This window comes from Pseudophryne corroboree, chromosome 1 (assembly GCF_028390025.1).
Source record: "Pseudophryne corroboree isolate aPseCor3 chromosome 1, aPseCor3.hap2, whole genome shotgun sequence".
NCBI lineage: Eukaryota > Metazoa > Chordata > Amphibia > Anura > Myobatrachidae > Pseudophryne > Pseudophryne corroboree.
The window spans coordinates 149,484,460-149,506,362 of NC_086444.1; the positions used below are offsets into that span (position 1 = coordinate 149,484,460).

Here is a 21,903-nt window from a genome sequence, read left to right on the forward strand (position 1 = left end):
CCATACCGATCACGGTTAAAAGAAGCTGCAGAGTATATCTGTAAAGCTTCTGCTAACGCCGGTTATTTTCATTGTCGCTAGTTAAGCGCGACGAGGCCAGAGCTTGTTTGCTCCTAAATTTGATATACTTGTAACGCCATTTTATCCCTTTAGGATATTCTGCCATTAGCGCATACGCATACAGTATACTTGTAACGGCGTTTTATTCCTTTATAAGAAATGTAACGACAGGACGTTACAGTCTGCAAGCCAGTGGTTTGATGACCGCCTTTACAATTGTGGAAGTGCGTCTTTTCATGTTACAGTTGCGAGGTTTCATGACTTCAACTCATATATGTCGCAGCTAGTTACAGCTTACAGTACAAAACTGCTTCTGTCGAACGGTTTGGCAGGTTGTCATTTAGTCGTTGCTGGTTTATAAACCAGGCAATAGTACGCTAACAGAGTCAAAGTTACTTATTCCCTTCTGTTTGAGCAAAATCAAACAGCTCCGTGGAATATCAATCAGCAAGTCATTTACTACAGTTAGAAAATGGTTTTTTCTGCGGTTAGTTTTTGCTTATTGGAGCCACACAATTGTATAATTGCATTGATTTTCACAATGCGTATTTACCCAGTCAGGTTTATTCATATCAGGTTCTAGCGTTTGCAAATCGCCACAACCATTAACCAGTTCATTTCTTCCGTTGCTTATCGCTTCCGGTATTTACCAAAGTGATGTTGAAATGATAGCTAATCTCACATAAGAACTATGTATCAACAAAGTTCCTCTATCTTGTGCTACTAAGGTATACTGCGGTAGCATATTAAGTTGCGGTAGCATATTAAGTTCGAAAACAATCACATCTAAGTCGGTCTAAACGATGTCAATTCCTAGGTAAGATTATAAATACGGTAAATCAAAGACTTTTACCTACTACACCAGCAAGAACAAAGGTACACGCACATTAGCGGTACATTGCTGTATTCACTTATTAAGAATAAAGATGTGTTTTCAATCGCGTTTCTCACAGAGGGACAAGGGTGCGTATACTCTGGACGACAGTCACAGAGAGTCAGGATTTGTAGTTAAAATCAACGCAAAGGTTCTAAAACACGACAGATTCCTGTCGATAAAGGTACTAGAACTCTGTGCATTTTACAATGCAATAGATAAATGTCCTAAAACTCTGTGCATTTTACAATACATTAAATGATTCGCTTTCAGTCTGACCAGGGATAGAATCTGGTTTCTCTTCAGAACGAATAAATCTTTCGCTTTTTACTAAAGATTTCTGTGGAGAGAAACAACCGTGAGTTTCATGTAATTTTGTTTTTCAGCCCTGGCTCACGCTGCCTTTAAGCAGTCAAACAAAGCAACGGCAGTTGCATACTCAACAACAGTGAGAACCAAGAAGCCGCATGACTATGCGGCAGGTAACTCAAATCTTTAATGGCTCAGAACGCCATTATGTGAAAATGTCAAGAAACACGATCTCACCCGTCAGGGTTTGGATCTTGGAAACTGGACATTAAATCCAGAGGTGTTTCATAGGTGAGTCCACACAAGGGGGTTACCCTCAAGTATACATGATGGCATCTCGCCACAATGATGAAAGCTCAGTATGTGTACATCACATTCATGGGGTCATTCAGCATCGTGTATCTAGCTCCACCATTTTCTGCTTCTCTCTTCGTTGCCAAAACGGATCAGAAGACAGTTCGTCACAGTCATACTGGTGGTATCTCATGGGTTTCAGAGAAGTTTGCTTCTCGAATTGTCAAGGAATACTTGCACACGATCTGGCCCCGCTCATAATACGTCCAACCTGTTACATCAGGAAACGTTTCTTTTACCCATAGTTACCTATGTACCTATTATCTATGTACCGCAGCTGCGGTTGACAGGGTGAGGGTTCAGACCGCCCTCTTAAAAAATAGAGCGTTACAGTATCGGTTATACCAACCATGTTACGAAATAGTAAGCCGCTTAAGGCAGCTCATTATTAAGAAATTTCGTGTGCTTACATAGGTTGTAACTCTCGGAAGTTTCCAACATCATACTTCAAGTACCCGTATTCTGTTAAACGGAATGGGATGGAAAACTGCGGTCATCTGCACTAAGAGTGCAGGTATCTGTGTGGTAAACTTATTTTCAAAGCGTTTGCCTCTATTTACGTCTGTGAACATCTTTCTACAAGGTGTCACCAAAGTTCAGACTCTATTTATCCCACCTACAGCGCCAGGCGATTTGAGGTTGGGTTCAGATTTCTTACAGTTTTCATATTGTGGAACCTTTTTTTTAACAAAAGGGAATTAAATTTTCATATTTTGGAACCCTTTTTAAAAAAATGGGGATTAAGTTTCTCACTTTGGAAAACATTTTTCTTCTAGCCTTGCCTACGGCAAGGGTGCTTCGGCAAGGGGTTTGTTTTCATATTTGGGTGCCTTGTATTCCAAGCCACCGTATTTGAGTTTCTCATGACAAATCAGATCTTCGGACGAAATCCGCTTTCGTATTCATCACATCAATATACCAATAGTGGTTACTGTGTGGACAGCACATTCTAAAATTCTGAATGTGGTACACGCGTTACGCGTTTAGATATGTACCGAACGTCTACAGTACGTGATATGAATACGTTGTTGTTATATATGATACTGCAAACTGGTGTTAGCCAGTTTCTCAGCAGACATTATCCAGTTGGATAATAATGACTACAAGTCAGGTTTACTTTAAGGCTAAGTTCCAATCGCCTACGTCAGTAATAGTTCATTCCACAGGTTCTGTGGGAATGTCGGACCCAGCGGGTCGTGGAGCGTCTACGACGCGGCTACATAGCCTTCAGTGCACCACGTTGGTGCACGTTTACACGTTATGAATGGTGGCGCCATCAGCATTTAGCTTTGGCTGCCTACTGTTACAAGTATCGAACAGCTCTCCCGCCCACGAGGGAAGCTTTGGTACGTCCCAAGAGTACTCCAGTGACCCCTAGTGGATGATAAAGAAAATAGGATTTTGGTACTTACCAGGTAAATCCTTTTCTTTGAATCCATAGGGGGCACTGGACGCCCACCCAGAGCAGTTTTACCTGGGTTGTTTAAGCTCAAGGGAGCTTAGTGAACAAATTTTACTTGGGTGGTATTAAGCTCAAAGGAGCTTATGGTAACACATTTTCACCGATTGGATCAAATTATAAAGTTCTATCGGTTAAGGTGTCAACTGTTTAGTTGACAATAAGGTTACGGATCAACTTTGTGGTTGTCCGTTATGTTATAGGGATTCTCCATTGTCAACCTCTCTATATCCTGTTCGCTCAGTAAAAAACACTGGCAAAGTGCACTGAGGTACTTGGGGATATGGAGGGGGGGGAGAGTCCTAAATTTGAATATTCAGTGCCTTTGATCGGCTACGCCCGTCCATATCCCAAGAGTACTCCAGTGCCCCCTATGGATTCAAAGAAAAGGATTTACCTGGTAAGTACCAAAATCCTATTTTTACAGATTTTGGCTGTGGCAGGCCTGCCACAGAATGTGCAAGCTGAATTGTACTACAAATCCAACGAGCAATAGTCTGCTTAGAAGCAGGAGCACCCAGCTTGTTGGGTGCATACAGGATAAACAGCGAGTCAGATTTTCTGACTCCAGCCGCCCTGGAAACATTTTCAGGGCCCTGACTACGTCCAGCAACCTGGAGTCCTCCAAGTCCCTAGTAGCCGCAGGCACCACAATAGGCTGGTTCAAGTGAAATGCTGAAACCACCTTAGGGAGAAATTGAGGACGAGTCCTCAATTCTGCCCTGTCCGTATGAAAAATTAAGTAAGGGCTTTTATAGGATAAAGCCGCCAATTCTGAGACACGCCTGGCTGAAGCCAGGGCTAACAGCATTACCACCTTCCATGTGAGATATTTTAAGTCCACAGTGGAAAGTGGTTCAAACCAATGTGATTTTAGGAATCCCAAAACTACATTGAGATCCCAAGGTGCCACTGGAGGCACAAAAGGAGGTTGTATATGCAGTACCCCCTTGACAAACGTCTGTACTATAGGAACTGAAGCCAGTTCTTTTTGGAAATCGACAGGGCCGAAATTTGAACCTTAATGGACCCTAATTTTAGGCCCATAGACAGTCCTGTTTGCAGGAAATGCAGGAAACGACCCAGTTGAAATTCCTCTGTAGGGGCCTTCCTGGCCTCGCACCACGCAACATATTTACGCCAAATACGGTGATAATGTTTTACGGTTACATCCTTCCTGGCTTTGATCAGGGTAGGGATGACTTCATCCGGAATGCCTTTTTCCTTCAGGATCCGGCGTTCAACCGCCATGCCGTCAAACGCAGCCGCGGTAAGTCTTGGAACAGACAGGGTCCCTGCTGGAGCAGGTCCTTTCTTAGAGGTAGAGGCCACGGGTCCTCTGTGAGCATCTCTTGAAGTTCCGGGTACCAAGTCCTTCTTGGCCAATCCGGAGCCACGAGTAAAGTCCTTACTCCTCTCCTTATGATCCTCAGTACCTTGGGTATGAGAGGCAGAGGAGGGAACACATACACTGACTGGTACACCCATGGTGTTACCAGAGCGTCCACAGCTATTGCCTGAGGGTCCCTCGACCTGGCGCAATACCTGTCTAGTTTTTTGTTGAGGCGGGACGCCATCATGTCCACCTTTGGTTTTTCCCAACGGTTCACAATCATGTGGAAGACTTCTGGGTGAAGTCCCCACTCCCCCGGGTGGAGGTCGTGTCTGCTGAGGAAGTCTGCTTCCCAGTTGTCCACTCCCGGAATGAACACTGCTGACAGTGCTATCACATGATTTTCTGCCCAGCGAAGAATCCTTGCAACTTCTGTCATTGCCCTCCTGCTTCTTGTGCCGCCCTGTCTGTTTACGTGGGCGACTGCCGTGATGTTGTCCGACTGGATCAGCACCGGCTGACCTTGAAGCAGAGGTCTTGCTAGGCTCAGAGCATTGTAGATGGCTCTTAGCTCCAGGATATTTATGTGAAGTGATGTCTCCAGGCTTGACCACAAGCCCTGGAAATTTCTTTCCTGTGTGACTGCTCCCCAGCCTCTCAGGCTGGCATCCGTGGTCACCAGGACCCAGTCCTGAATGCCGAATCCGCGGCCCTCTAGAAGATGAGCACTCTGCAACCACCACAGGAGAGACACCCTTGTCCTTGGAGACAAGATTATCCGCTGATGCATCTGAAGATGCGACCCGGACCATTTGTCTAGGAGATCCCACTAGAAGGTTCTTGCGTGGAATCTGCCGAATGGGATTGCTTCGTAAGAAGCCACCATTTTTCCCAGAACCCTTGTGCATTGATGCACTGAGACTTGGCCTGGTTTTAGGAGCTTTCTGACTAGTTCGGATAACTCCCTGGCTTTCTCCTCCGGGAGAAACACCTTTTTCTGGACTGTGTCCAGGATCATCCCTAGGAATAGAAGTAGTGTCGTCGGGATCAGCTGCGATTTTGGAATATTGAGAATCCAACCGTGCTGGCGCAGCACTATCTGAGATAGTGCTACCCCGACTTCCAACTGTTCCCTGGATCTTGCCCTTATCAGGAGATCGTCCAAGTAAGGGATAATTAAAACTCCCTTCCTTCGAAGGAGTATCATCATTTCGGCCATTACCTTGGTAAAGACCCGGGGTGCCGTGGACAATCCAAACGGCAGCGTCTGAAACCGATAGTGACAGTTCTGTACCACAAACCTGAGGTACCCTTGGTGAGAAGGGTAAACTGGGACATGTAGGTAAGCATCTTTGATGTCCAGAGATACCATATAGTCCCCTTCTTCCAGGTTTGCAATCACTGCTCTGAGTGACTCCATCTTGAATTTGAACCTTTGTATGTAAGTGTTCAAGGATTTCAGGTTTAAAATTGGTCTCACCGAGCCATCCGGCTTCGGTACCACAAATAGTGTGGAATAGTACCCCTTTCCCTGTTGTAGGAGGGGTACCTTGATTATCACCTGCTGTGAATACAGCTTGTGAATGGCTTCCAATACTGCCTCCCTGTCTGAGGGAGTCGTCGGTAAAGCAGACTTTAGAAAACGGCGAGGGGGAGACGTCTCGAATTCCAATTTGTACCCCTGAGATACCACCTGAAGGATCCAGGGGTCCACTTGCGAGTGGGCGCACTGAACTTCTTGAGACGGGCCCCCACCGTGCCCGAGTCCGCTTGTAAAGCCCCAGCGTCATGCTGAGGACTTTGCGGAGGCGGGAGAGGGCTTTTGTTCCTGGGAACTGGCTGTTTGTTGCAGCCTTTTTCCTTTCCCTCTGCCACGGGGCAGAAATGAGGCGCCTTTTGCCCGCTTGCCCTTATGGGGCCGAAAGGACTGCGCCTGATAATATGGCATCTTCTTAGGTTGAGAAGCTACCTGGGGTAAAAATGTGGATTTTCCAGCAGTTGCCGTGGCTACCAGGTCTGATAGACCTACCCCAAATAACTCCTCCCCCTTATAAGGCAATACTTCCATGTGCCTTTTAGAATCCACATCACCTGACCACTGCCGCGTCCATAAACCTCTTCTTGCAGAAATGGACAGCGCGCTAACTCTTGATGCCAGTCGGCAAATATCCCTCTATGCATCACGCATATATAGAAATGCATCCTTCAAATGCTCTATAGTCAATATACTGTCCCTATCAAGGGTATCAATATTTTCAGTCAGGGAATCCGACCACGCCAGGCCCGCACTGCACATCCAGGCTGAGGCTATTGCTGGTCGCAGTATAACACTTGTGTGAGAGTATATACATTTTAGGATATTCTCCAGCTTTCTATCGGCAGGTTCCTTTAGGGCGGCCGTATCAGGAGAGGGTAGTGCTACCTGTTTAGACAAGCGTGTGAGCGCTTTATCCACCCTAGGGGGTGTTTCCCAACGTGCCCTATCCTCTGGCGGGAAAGGGTACGATGCCAATAACCTTTTAGGAATTAGTTTTTTTTTATCGGGGGAAACCCACGCCTCATCACACACTTCATTTAATTCCTCGGATACAGGAAAAACTACAGGCAGTTTTTTCTCACCAAACATAATACCCTTCTTAGTGGTAATTGTATTATCAGATATATGCAATACATTTTTCATTGCTTCAATCATGTAACGTGTGGCCCTAGTGGAAGTCACGTTTGTCTCCTCATCATCGACACTGGAGTCAGTATCCGTGTCAGTGTCTGCCATTTGAGGTAACGGGCGTTTTAAAGCCCCTGATGGCGTTTGAGACCCCTGGACAGGCACAAGCTGATTAGCCGGCTGTCTCATGTCGTCAACTGTCTGTCGTAAGGAGCTGACACTGTCACGCAATTCCTTCCACAAGCTCATCCACTCAGGTGTCTACTCCCTAGGGGGTGACAACTGTATAATAGGCAATTGCTCCGCTTCCATCTCATTTTCCTCCTCAAACATGTCGACACAATCGTACCGACACACAGGGAATGCTCTGATAGAGGACAGGACCCCACTAGCCCTTTGGGGAGACAGAGGGAGAGTATGCCAGCACACACCAGAGCGAAAATATATAATATATATATATATATATATATATAGTACGGTGTATCTCCACACTTCCGTGGAGAAAGATAGCACTCTCCAGACTTGGGTTTTTCAGCAAAAAAAGTCATTTAATTGTAAACTTGGTTCCATATTACAAGTACAAGATAATGCACATAAACCAAAAAGGGGCTCACCAACGTTTCGGTCCTATTGTTAGGACCTTTCTCAAGGTGTCTGCCGAACAGTCAATCCATCCAATAGAGGTATCAATAGTAGACAAATAAGGGAGGAACCAGGATCTCCTGGTTCCTCCCTTATTTGTCTACTATTGATACCTCTATTGGATGGATTGACTGTTCGGCAGACACCTTGAGAAAGGTCCTAACAATAGGACCGAAACGTTGGTGAGCCCCTTTTTGGTTTATGTGCATTATCTTGTACTTGTAATATGGAACCAAGTTTACAATTAAATGACTTTTTTTGCTGAAAAACCCAAGTCTGGAGAGTGCTATCTTTCTCCACGGAAGTGTGGAGATACACCGTACTGTACCAATGAGTCTGATCCTATGATTGGATCAGACTTTGATTTGGCACCCCAGCCGCCGCCTGAGCTGAGTGAGAGTTTGGGACCCTCTATTTGTATACATACATATATTATATACATATACACACACACACACACACACAGGAATACCACTATCAAGTGTGCTTTTCCTTTATAGCTGCTTATAATATAAAACTGCGCCAAATTAGTGCCCCCCCTCTCTTTTTTACCCTTTTCTGTAGTGCAGGACTGCAGGGGAGAGTCAGGGCGACGTCCTTCCAGCGGAGCTGTGATGGAAAATGGCGCCTGTGTGCTGAGGAGATATGCTCCGCCCCCTTCTCGGCAGCCTTTTCTCCCGCTTTTTTGGTAATTCTGGCAGGGGTTAAAATACACCCATAGAGCCCTGGGGCTTATATGTGGTGTATTTATGCCAGCCAAGGTGTTTTACATTGCTGCTCAGGGTGCCCCCCCCTAGCGCCCTGCACCCTCAGTGACCGGAGTGTGAAGTGTGCCTGAGTAACAATGGCGCACAGCTGCAGTGCTGTGCGCTACCTTGTTGAAGACTGATGTCTTCTGCCGCCGATTTTTCCGAACCTTTTCTTGCTTCTGGCTCTGTAAGGGGGCCGGCGGCGCGGCTCCGGGACCAAGCTCCGAGGCTGGGCCGGTGTTCGGTCCCTCTGGAGCTAATGGTGTCCAGTAGCCTAAGAAGCCCAATCCACTCTGCACGCAGGTGAGTTCGCTTCTTCTCCCCTTAGTCCCTCAATGCAGTGAGCCTGTTGCCAGCAGGTCTCACTGAAAATAAAAAACCTAAAACTAAACTTTTCACTAAGAAGCTCAGGAGAGCCCCTAGTGTGCACCCTTCTCGGCCGGGCACAAAAATCTAACTGAGGCTTGGAGGAGGGTCATAGGGGGAGGAGCCAGTGCACACCAGGTAGTCCTAAAGCTTTTACTTTTGTGCCCAGTCTCCTGCGGAGCCGCTATCCCCCATGGTCCTTACGGAGTTCCCAGCATCCACTAGGACGTCAGAGAAAAAAAAAATAAGAATTTACTTACCGATAATTCTATTTCTCATAGTCCGTAGTGGATGCTGGGGACTCCGAAAGGACCATGGGGAATAGCGGCTCCGCAGGAGACTGGGCACAAAGTAAAAGCTTTAGGACTAGCTGGTGTGCACTGGCTCCTCCCCCTATGACCCTCCTCCAAGCCTCAGTTAGGATACTGTGCCCGGACGAGCGTACACAATAAGGAAGGATTTTGAATCCCGGGTAAGACTCATTACCAGCCACACCAATCACACCGTACAACTTGTGATCTGAACCCAGTTAACAGCATGATAACAGAAGGAGCCTCTGAAAAGATGGCTCACAACAATAACCCGATTTTTGTAACAATAACTATGTACAAGTAATGCAGACAATCCGCACTTGGGATGGGTGCCCAGCATCCACTACGGACTATGAGAAATAGAATTATCGGTAAGTAAATTCTTATTTTCTCTAACGTCCTAGTGGATGCTGGGGACTCCGAAAGGACCATGGGGATTATACCAAAGCTCCCAAACGGGCGGGAGAGTGCGGATGACTCTGCAGCACCGAATGAGAGAACTCCAGGTCCTCCTCAGCCAGGGTATCAAATTTGTAGAATTTAGCAAACGTGTTTGCCCCTGACCAAGTAGCTGCTCAGCAAAGTTGTAAAGCAGAGACCCCTCGGGCAGCCGCCCAAGATGAGCCCACTTTCCGTGTGGAATGGGCTTTTACAGATTTTGGCTGTGGCAGGCCTGCCACAGAATGTGCAAGCTGAAATTTACTACAAATCCAACGAGCAATCGTCTGCTTAGAAGCAGGAGCACCCAGCTTGTTGGGTGCATACAGGATAAACAGCGAGTCAGATTTTCTGACTCCAACCGTCCTGGAAACATATTTTCAGGGCCCTGACTACGTCCAGCAACTTGGAATCCTCCAAGTCCCTAGTAGCCGCAGGCACCACAATAGGTTGGTTTAAGTGAAATGCTGAAAACACCTTAGGGAGAAATTGAGGACGAGTCCTCAATTCCGCCCTGTCCGAATGGAAAAATCAGATGAGGGCTTTTACAGGATAAAGCCACCAATTCTGACACGCGCCTGGCCCAGGCCAGGGCCAACAGCATGACCACTTTCCATGTGAGATATTTTAACTCCACAGATTTAAGTGGTTCAAACCAATGTGACTTTTGGAATCCAAAAAAAAAAAAAAAAAACAACTACATTGAGATCCCAAGTGCCACTGGAGGCACAAAAGGAGGCTGTATATGCAGTACCCCTTTTACAAACGTCTGAACTTCAGGGACTGAAGCTAGTTCTTTTTGGAAGAAAATTGACAGGGCTGAAATTTGAACCTTAATGGACCCCAATTTCAGGCCCATAGACACTCCTGTTTGCAGGAAATGTAGGAATCGACCCAGTCGAATTTCCACCGTCGGGCCTTACCGGCCTCGCACCACGCAACATATTTTCGCCAATTGCGGTGATAATGTTTTTGCGGTTACATCCTTCCTGGCTTTGGTCAGGATAGGGATGACTTCATCCGGAATGCCCTTTTTCCTTCAGGATCCGGCGTTCAACCGCCATGCCGTCAAACGCAGCCGCGGTAAGTCTTGGAACAGACAGGGTCCTTGCTGGAGCAGGTCCCTTCTTAGAGGTAGAGGCCACGGATCCTCCGTGAGCATCTCTTGAAGTTCCGGTTACCAAGTCCTTCTTGGCCAATCCGGAGCCACGAATATAGTGCTTACTCCTCACCATCTTATCAATCTCAGTACCTTGGGTATGAGAGGCAGAGGAGGAAACACATACCAGAGCGTCTACAGCTATTGCCTGAGGGTCCCTGGACCTGGCGCAATACCTGTCGAGTTTTTCCCAACGGTTTATAATCCTGTGGAAGACTTCTGGGTGAAGTCCCCACTCTCCCCGGGTGGAGGTCGTGCTGAGGAAGTCTGCTTCCCAGTTGTCCACTCCCGGAATGAATACTGCCGACAGTGCTATCCCATGATTTTCCGCCCAGCGAAGAATCCTTGCAGCTTCTGTCATTGCCCTTCTGCTTCTTGTGCCACCCTGTCTGTTTACGTGGGTGACTGCCGTGATGTTGTCCGACTGGATCAACACCGGCTGTCCTTGAAGCAAAAGGTCTTGCTAAGCTTAGAGCATTGTAAATGTCCCTTAGCTTCAGGATATTTATGTGAAGTGATGTCTCCAGGCTTGACCATAAGTCCTGGATATTCCTTCCCTGTGTGACTGCTCCCCAGCCTCGCAGGCTGGCATCCGTGGTTACCAAGACCCAGTCCTGAATGCCGAATCTGCGGCCCTCTAGAAGATGAGCACTCTGCAACCACCACAGGAGGGACACCCTTGTCCTTGGTGACAGGGTTATCCGCTGATGCATCTGAAGATGCGACCCGGACCATTTGTCCAGCAGGTCCCACTGGAAAGTTCTTGCGTGGAATCTGCCGAATGGGATTGCTTCGTAGGAAGCCCCCATTTTACCCAGAACCCTTGTGCATTGATGCACTGAGACTTGGCTCGGTTTGAGGAGGTTCCTGACTAGCTCGGATAACTCCCTGGCTTTCTCCTCCGGGAGAAACACCTTTTTCTGGACTGTGTCCAGGATCATCCCTAGGAACAGAAGACACGTCGACGGAACCAGCTGCGATTTTGGAATATTGAGAAACCAATCGTGCTGCCGCAACACTATCTGAGATAGTGCTACACTGACCTCCAACTGTTCCCTGGATCTTACCCTTATCAGGGAATCGTCCAAGGAAGGGATAACTAAAACTCCCTTCCTTCGAAGGAATATCATTTCAGCCATTACCTTGGTAAAGACCCGGGGTGCCGTGGACCATCCCTACGGCAGCGTCTGAACTGATAGTGACAGTTCTGTACCATAAACCTGAGGTACCCTTGGTGAGAAGGGTAAATTTTGACATGAAGGTAAGCATCCTTGATGTCCCGAGACATCATGTAGTCCCCTTCTTCCAGGTTCGCAATCACTGCTCTGAGTGACTCAATCTTGAATTTGAACCTCTGTATGTAAGTGTTCAAAGATTTTAGAATCGGTCTCACCGAGCCGTCTGGCTTCGGTACCACAATAGTGTGGAATAATACCCGTTCCCTGTTGCAGGAGGGGTACCTTGATTATCACCTGCTGGGAATACAGCTTGTGAATGGCTTCCAAAACTGCCTCCCTGTCAGAGGGAGACGTCGGTAAAGTCAACTTTTGGAAACGGCGAGGGGGAGACGTCTCGAATTCCAATATGTACCCCTGAGATATTACCTGAAGGATCCAGGGGTCTACTTGCGAGTGAGCCCACTGCGCACTGAAATTTATTGAGAACGGGCCCCCACCGTGCCTGAGCTTGTAAAGCCCTAGCGTCATACTGAGGGCTTGGCAGAGGCTGGAAAGGGTTTCTGTTCCTGGGAACTGGCTGATCTCTGCAGCCTTTTTCCTCTCCCTCTGTCACGAGCAGAAAAGAGGAACCTTTTGTCCGCTTGCCAACAAAGGACTGCGCCTGATAATACGGCGTCTTATTTTGAGAGGCGACCTGGGGTACAAACGTGGATTTCCCAGCTGTTGCTGTGGCCACCAGGTCTAAAAGACCGAACCCAAATGTCCCCTTTCAAAGGCAATACTTCCAAATGACGTTTGGAATCCGCATCACCTGACCATTTTACTGGTAGAATTGGATAACGCACTTATACTTGATGCCAGTCGGCAATTATTCCGCTGTGCATCATGCATATATAGAAATGCATCTTTTAAATGCTCTATAGGCAATAATATACTATCCTTATCTAGGATATCAATATTTCCAGTCAGGGAATCCGACCATGCCAACCCAGCACTGCACCTCCAGGCTGAGGCGATAGCTGGTCGCAGTATAACACCAGTATGTGTGTAAATACCTTTTTTTGGATACCCTCCTGCTTTCTATCAGCAGGATCCTTAAGGGCGGCCATCTCATGAGAGGGTAGAGCCCTTGTTCTTACAAGCGTGTGAGCGCCTTATCCCCCCTAGGGGGTGTTTCCCAATGCATCCTAACCTCTGGCGGGAAAGGGTATGCAGCCAATACTTTTTAAGAAATTATTAATTGTTATCGGGGGGAAACCCACGCATCATCACACATTTTATTTCTCAGATTCAGGAAAACTACAGGTAGTTTTTCCCTCACCGAACATAATACCCCTTTTTTGGTGGTACTCGTATTATCAGAAATGTATAAAACATTTTCCATTGTCTCAACCATGTAACGTGTGGCCCTACTGGAAATCACGGTTGTCTCTTCACCGTCGACACAGGAGTCAGTATCCGTGTCGGCGTCTGTATCTGCCATCTGCCTGACGGCCTATGAGACGTCTGGACAGGCACAAGCTGAGTAGCCGGCTGTCTCATGTCAACCACTGTTTTTTTTTTTTATATAGAGCTGACACTGTCACGTAATTTTCAACAGTACATCCACTCAGGTGTCGACCCCCTAGGGGGTGACATCACTGTTACAGACACTCTGCTCCGCCTCCACATCATTTTCCTCCTCATACATGTCGACACACACGTACCGACACCCAGCACACACACAGGGAATGCTCTGATAGACAGGACCCACTTAGCCCTTTGGGGAGACAGAGGGAGAGTTTGCCAGCACACACCAGAGCGCTATATATGTATAGGGACAACCTTACAATAAGTGTCTATCCCTTATAGCTGCTTATATCTGTTATTTTGCCAAATAAGTGCCCCCCTCTCTTTTTTACCCTGTTTCTGTAGTTGCAGGATGCAGGGGAGATTCTGGGAGCCTTCCTACCAGCGGAGCTGTGTGGGAAAAATGGCGCTGTGTGCTGAGGAGATAGGCCCCGCCCCCTTCACGGCGGGCTCTTCTCCCGCTTTTTACTGGAAAACTGGCAGGGGTTAAATACATCCATATAGCCCAGGAGCTATATGTGATGTATTTTTCGCCAACTAAGGTAAATTCATTGCTTCCCAGGACGCCCCCCCCCCCCAGCGTCCTGCACCCTCAGTGACCGGAGTGTGAAGTGTGCTGAGAGCAATGGCGCACAGCTGCAGTGCTGTGCGCTACCTTAAGACAGGAAAGTCTTCTGCCGCCGATTTATGGACCTCTTCTTGCTTCAGCATCTGTAAGGGGGCCGGCGGCGCGGCTCCGGGACCCATCCATGGCTGGGCCTGTGATCGTCCCTCTGGAGCTAATGTCCAGTAGCCTAAGAAACCCAATCCACTCTGCACGCAGGTGAGTTCGTTTCTCTCCCCTAAGTCCCTCGATGCAGTGAGCCTGTTGCCAGCAGGTCTCACTGAAAATAAAAAACCTATTTAAACTTTTACTCTAAGCAGCTCAGGAGAGCCACCTAGATTGCACCCTTCTCGTTCGGGCACAAAATCTAACAGAGGCTTGGAGGAGGGTCATAGGGGGAGGAGCCAGTGCACACCAGCTAGTCCTAAAGCTTTTACTTTGTGCCCAGTCTCCTGCGGAGCCGCTATTCCCCATGGTCCTTTCGGAGTCCCCAGCATCCACTAGGACGTTAGAGAAAAAGGTACTTAGTAACTTTGTACTCCCTGCATAAGCCAGTGGGGCCCAAACACTGTCCTCAAGGCAACCAATCAGCTGCTCTGTATACTTTTATAGTATGCAAATTATAAGTGTTACATCAATGCTGAGAGGTCTCCACTTTTATCACTGCTTAGTACACCTCCCCCTAAGTGTTCACTCTATGGGGGTAATTCCAAGTTGATCGCAGCAGGAAATTTTTTAGCAGTTGGGCAAAACCATGTGCACTGCAGGGGGGACAGATATAACATGTGCAGAGAGAGATAGATTTGGGTGTGGTGAGGTCAATCTGCAATCTAATTTGCAGTGTAAAAATAAAGCAGCCAGTATTTACCCTGCACAGAAACAAAATAACCCACCCAAATCTAACTCTCTCTGCACATGTTATATCTGCCTCCCCTGCAGTGCACATGGTTTTGCCCAACTGCTACAAAATATCCTGCTGCGATCAACTTGGAATTACCCCCTATGTGCTGATCAGGAGGGCATAGACAAGTTTTGAATGACAAGAGTTTAGACATGTATCCCTACAGCTATTATAGCTGTAGAGATACACTTTGGAGGACGAGATGTTAGGTGTGGTGTAAGTGTGCTTTCCTCACTGATCAGCACCTACTGTAGAGTGAACACCGATACTGGGTACACATTAAGACAGGTTGGCAGATCAGCCGAACGCCAAATCCACACGATGATTGGCAAATGTCATGCCCAACATCATAACTGGGCAGGCATTTCCATGTGTCTGCCCAGTTGTGATGTCAGTCACCGGCTGCCTCTGCAGCAAGTGTACAGGCGGTCGGCTGACAACCCATTAACACATTACAATGCACCAATATATCACCAATTGGCTGTGCTGCACAGCTGATGCGATATGTGAGTGAATAACATTCAGACATATCACTGGTACACATCCGCGATATATCGGCCAAACAGTATACCCAGTTTCTCTATCGTCCTAGTGGATGCTGGGGTTCCTGAAAGGACCATGGGGAATAGCGGCTCCGCAGGAGACAGGGCACAAAAAGTAAAGCTTTTCCAGATCAGGTGGTGTGCACTGGCTCCTCCCCCTATGACCCTCCTCCAGACTCCAGTTAGATTTTTGTGCCCGGCCGAGAAGGGTGCAATCTAGGTGGCTCTCCTAAAGAGCTGCTTAGAAAAAGTTTAGCTAGGTTTTTTATTTTACAGTGATTCCTGCTGGCAACAGGATCACTGCAGCGAGGGACTGAGGGGAGAAGGAGTCAACTCACCTGCGTGCAGGATGGATTGGCTTCTTGGCTACTGGACATCAGCTCCAGAGGGACGATCACAGGTACAGCCTGGATGGTCACCGGAGCCGCGCCACCAGCCCCCTTGCAGATGCTGAAGTCAGAAGAGGTCCAGAATCGGCGGCTGAAGACTCCTGCAGTCTTCTAAAGGTAGCGCACAGCACTGCAGCTGTGCGCCATTTTCCTCTCAGCACACTTCACACGCAGTCACTGAGGGTGCAGGGCGCTGGGGGGGGGGGGGCGCCCTGGGAGGCAAATGTAACCTATATAAAGGCTAAAAATACCTCACATATAGCCCCCAGAGGCTATATGGAGATATTTAACCCCTGCCTGGATTCACTAAATAGCGGGAGACGAGCCCGCCGGAAAAGGGGCGGGGCCTATCTCCTCAGCACACGGCGCCATTTCCTCTCACAGCTCCGCTGGTCAGGACGGCTCCCAAGTCTCTCCCCTGCACTGCACTACAGAAACAGGGTAAAACAGAGAGGGGGGGCAAATTTATGGCGATATTTTGATATAACAAAGCAGCTATAAGGGAGCACTTATTATAAGGCTATCCCTGATATATATATAGCGCTTTTGGTGTGTGCTGGCAAACTCTCCCTCTGTCTCCCCAAAGGGCTAGTGGGTCCTGTCTTCGTTAGGAGCATTCCCTGTGTGTCTGCTGTGTGTCGGTACGTGTGTGTCGACATGTATGAGGACGATATTGGTGTGGAGGCGGAGCAATTGCCAAATATGAGGATGTCACCCCCTAGGGAGTCGACACCAGAATGGATGCCTTTATTTATGGAACTACGGGATAGTGTCAACACGCTAAAGCAGTCGTTTGACGACATGAGGCGGCCGGACAATCAATTAGTGCCTGTCCAGGCGACTCAAACACCGTCAGGGGCTGTGAAACGCCCTTTGCCTCAGTCGGTCGACACAGACCCAGACACAGGCACTGATTCCAGTGGTGACGGTGACGAATCAACCGTATTTTCCAGTAGGGCCACACGTTATATGATTTTGGCAATGAAGGAGGCGTTACATTTAGCTGATACTACAGGTACCACTAAACAGGGTATTATGTGGGGTGTGAAAAAACTACCTATAGTTTTTCCTGAATCAGAAGAATTAAATGACGTGTGTAATGAAGCGTGGGTTGCCCCTGATAAAAAGCTGATAATTTCAAAGAAATTATTGGCATTATACCCTTTCCCGCCAGAGGTTAGGGAGCGCTGGGAAACACCTCCTAGGGTGGACAAGGCGCTAACACGCTTATCTAAACAAGTGGCGTTACCCTCTCCTGAGACGGCCGCACTTAAAGATCCATCAGATAGGAGGATGGAAAATATCCAAAAAAGTATATACACACATGCAGGTGTTATACTACGACCAGCTGTAGCGACTGCCTGGATGTGCAGTGCTGGGGTAGTTTGGTCAGAGTCCCTGATTGAAAATATTGATACCCTGGACAGGGACAATATTTTACCGTCGTTAGAACAAATAAAGGATGCATTTCTTTATATGCGTGATGCACAGAGGGATATCTGCACACTGGCATCACGGGTAAGTGCTATGTCCATTTCGGCCAGAAGAGCTTTATGGACGCGACAGTGGACAGGCGATGCGGATTCAAAACGGCATATGGAAGTTTTGCCGTATAAAGGGGAGGAGTTATTTGGAGTCGGTCTATCAGATTTGGTGGCCACGGCTACAGCCGGGAAATCCACCTTTCTACCTCAAGTCACTCCCCAACATAAAAAGGCACCGACTTTTCAACCGCAGCCCTTTCGTTCCTTTAAAAATAAGAGAGCAAAGGGCTATTCATATCTGCCACGAGGCAGAGGTCGAGGGAAGAGACAGCAACACGCAGCTCCTTCCCAGGAACAGAAGCCCTCCCCGGCTTCTACAAAAGCCTCAGCATGACGCTGGGGCTTCTCAAGCGGACTCGGGGACGGTGGGCGGTCGTCTCAAATTACAGCGCGCAGTGGGCTCACTCGCAGGTAGATCCCTGGATCCTGCAGATAATATCTCAAGGGTACAGGTTGGAATTAGAGACAGATCCACCTCGCCGTTTCCTGAAGTCTGCTTTACCAACGTCCCCCTCCGAAAGGGAGACGGTTTTGGAAGCCATTCACAAGCTGTACTCTCAGCAGGTGATAGTCAAGGTACCTCTTCTACAACAAGGGAAGGGGTATTATTCCACTCTTTTTGTGGTACCGAAGCCGGATGGCTCGGTAAGGCCTATTCTAAATCTGAAGTCCTTGAACCTGTACATAAAGAAGTTCAAGTTCAAGATGGAGTCACTCAGAGCAGTGATAGCGAACCTGGAAGAGGGGGACTTTATGGTATCCTTGGACATCAAGGATGCGTATCTCCACGTTCCAATTTACCCCTCACACCAGGGGTACCTCAGGTTCGTTGTACAAAACTGTCACTATCAGTTTCAGACGCTGCCGTTCGGATTGTCCACGGCACCTCGGATCTTTACAAAGGTAATGGCCGAGATGATGATTCTTCTTCGAAGAAAAGGCATATTAATTATCCCATACTTGGACGATCTCCTAATAAGGGCAAGGTCCAGAGAACAGCTAGAGATGGGATTAGCACTGTCTCAAGAAGTGCTAAAACAGCACGGGTGGATTCTGAATATTCCAAAATCCCAGTTAATGCCGACAACTCGGCTGCTGTTCCTAGGGATGATTCTGGACACGGTTCAGAAAAAGGTTTTTCTCCCGGAGGAAAAAGCCAAGGAGTTATCCGAGCTTGTCAGGAACCTCCTAAAACCAGGAAAGGTGTCTGTACATCAATGCACAAGAGTCCTGGGAAAAATGGTGGCTTCTTACGAAGCAATTCCATTCGGCAGATTCCACACAAGAATTTTCCAAAGGGATCTGTTGGACAAATGGTCAGGGTCGCATCTTCAGATGCACCTACGGATAACCCTGTCTCCAAGGACAAGGGTGTCTCTTCTGTGGTGGTTGCAGAGTCCTCATCTATTGGAGGGCCGCAGATTCGGCATACAGGATTGGATCCTGGTGACCACGGACGCCAGCCTGAGAGGCTGGGGAGCAGTCACACAAGGAAGAAACTTCCAGGGAGTATGGACGAGTCTGGAAACGTCTCTTCACATAAACATTCTGGAACCAAGAGCAATATACAATGCTCTAAGCCAGGCAGAACCTCTGCTTCAGGGAAAACCGGTGTTGATCCAGTCGGACAACATCACGGCAGTCGCCCATGTGAACAGACAGGGCGGCACAAGAAGCAGGAGTGCAATGGCAGAAGCTGCAAGGATTCTTCGCTGGGCAGAGAATCATGTGATAGCACTGTCAGCAGTGTTCATCCCGGGAGTGGACAACTGGGAAGCAGACTTCCTCAGCAGACACGATCTTCACCCGGGAGAGTGGGGACTTCATCCAGAAGTCTTCCACATGCTGGTAACCCGTTGGGAAAGACCAATGGTGGACATGATGGCGTCTCGCCTCAACAAAAAACTGGACAGGTATTGCGCCAGGTCAAGAGATCCGCAGGCAATAGCTGTGGACGCGCTGGTAACGCCTTGGGTGTACCAGTCGGTGTATGTGTTTCCTCCTCTGCCTCTCATACCAAAAGTATTGAGAATTATACGGCAAAGAGGCGTAAGAACGATACTAGTGGTTCCGGATTGGCCAAGAAGGACTTGGTACCCGGAACTTCAAGAGATGATCACGGAAGATCCGTGGCCTCTACCTCTAAGGAGGGACTTGCTTCAGCAGGGTCCCTGTCTGTTTCAAGACTTACCGCGGCTGCGTTTGACGGCATGGCGGTTGAACGCCGGATCCTAAAGGAAAAAGGCATGCCGGAAGAAGTCATTCCTACTTTGATTAAAGGAAGGAAGTAACCGTGCAACATTATCACCGAATTTGGCGAAAATATGTTGCGTGGTGCGAAGATCGGAGTGCTCCGACGGAGGAATTTCAACTGGGTCGATTCCTACATTTCCTGCAATCAGGATTGTCTATGGGTCTCAAATTGGGATCTATTAAGGTTCAAATTTCGGCCCTGTCGATTTTCTTTCAAAAAGAATTGGCTTCAGTCCCTGAAGTCCAGACCTTTGTTAAGGGAGTGCTGCATATACAGCCTCCTGTGGTGCTTCCAGTGGCACCGTGGGATCTCAATGTGGTTTTGGACTTTCTAAAATCTCATTGGTTTGAACCACTAAAAAAGGTGGATTTGAAATATCTCACTTGGAAAGTGACCATGCTTCTAGCCCTGGCTTCTGCCAGGAGAGTATCAGAATTGGCAGCTTTATCTTACAAAAGCCCATATCTGATTTTCCATTCGGACAGGGCAGAACTGCGGACTCGTCCGCATTTTCTCCCTAAAGTGGTGTCAGCATTTCATCTGAACCAGCCTATTGTAGTGCCTGCGGCTACAAGTGACTTGGAGGACTCCAAGTTACTGGACGTTGTCAGAGCATTAAAAATATATATTGCAAGGACAGCTGGAGTCAGAAAATCTGACTCGTTGTTTATATTGTATGCACCCAACAAGATGGGTGCTCCTGCGTCTAAGCAGACGATTGCTCGTTGGATCTGTAGCACAATCCAACTTGCACATTCTGTGGCAGGCCTGCCACAGCCTAAATCTGTAAAGGCCCACTCCACAAGGAAGGTGGGCTCATCTTGGGCGGCTGCCCGAGGGGTCTCGGCATTACAACTTTGCCGAGCAGCTACGTGGTCAGGGGAGAACACGTTTGTAAAATTTTACAAATTTGATACTCTGGCTAAGGAGGACCTGGAGTTCTCTCATTCGGTGCTGCAGAGTCATCCGCACTCTCCCGCCCGTTTGGGAGCTTTGGTATAATCCCCATGGTCCTTTCAGGAACCCCAGCATCCACTAGGACGATAGAGAAAATAAGATTTTACTTACCGATAAATCTATTTCTCGGAGTCCGTAGTGGATGCTGGGCGCCCATCCCAAGTGCGGATTATCTGCATAAATTGTACATAGTTATTGTTAACTAATTCGGGTTATTGTTGAAGGAAGCCATCTTTCAGAGGCTCCGCTGTTATCATACTGTTAACTGGGTTTAGATCACAGGTTGTACGGTGTGATTGGTGTGGCTGGTATGAGTCTTACCCGGGATTCAAAATCCTCCCTTATTGTGTACGCTCGTCCGGGCACAGTACCTAACTGGAGTCTGGAGGAGGGTCATAGGGGGAGGAGCCAGTGCACACCACCTGATCTGGAAAAGCTTTACTTTTTGTGCCCTGTCTCCTGCGGAGCCGCTATTCCCCATGGTCCTTTCAGGAACCCCAGCATCCACTACGGACTCCGAGAAATAGATTTATCGGTAAGTAAAATCTTATTTTAATACTCTAAAGCAGTTTAACTCCAGTTCTCAGGCACTCAACTTATTTTTCCCCAGTAGAAAAACTGTCCCACCCTAGAACAGCAAGTCAACTGTGCACAAAAAGAAATCCTGAAAACATGAGCTGTTGAGAAACAGTGGTCTCAAGGCTCATTCAAACTGCGTTTGGCAAGACTGGCCTTTACCAGATACTTACAGAGATCTTTTCTCCCACATAGTTCCCTCGGTTCTCTAGCTTGTCATCACTGGCATAGAAAGTAAACGTCTGCATGACATTGGCCCCAGCTCTAAGGAACTCCCTGTGTAGCTGTCGCACTGCGTGTTACCAAGACAAGAAGGTGGTATTACACATTAGATATCACATATTAAGCATGTTGGTGAATAAACAAATAGTAATCCTTAGGTCATGTCACAGTAGAAGATAAGTGGGAAAAGGTCACTAGTGCCTTTCTAGCAGCTAGTGATAATTGGGTTGGTTCCTCTACATAATGCTCATCATCCAGTAAGATCAGACTGCCGGTACATGCTGCTGCTGCTGCATTCTTCACCTTTGAATCTGTGCTACAGAATTTCACCACACACACACTTGCCTGCTGCTTATAATGTATAGAACCCTTTAATGCAGTGGTTCTCAACCTCAGTCCTCAAGTACCCCCAACAGTTCATGTTTTTCCAGGTCACCTAGCTGGTGCA

General features: G+C 47.8%; 1 protein-coding gene and 1 pseudogene across 1 annotated transcript in view; one reads left to right on the top strand and one right to left on the bottom strand.

The window, feature by feature from the left end:
• LOC135057794 (betaine--homocysteine S-methyltransferase 1) overlaps positions 1 to 21,903 on the bottom strand; it is a 48,295-nt gene that overhangs the window by 16,865 nt on the left and 9,527 nt on the right. Inside the window, exon 3 of the mRNA XM_063963556.1 lies at positions 21,407 to 21,525. Within this exon, the coding sequence (XP_063819626.1) occupies positions 21,407 to 21,525 (119 nt within the window). The remainder of the gene's footprint in view (positions 1 to 21,406; positions 21,526 to 21,903) is intronic.
• LOC134961720 (U5 spliceosomal RNA) lies at positions 1,221 to 1,330 on the top strand (annotated as a pseudogene).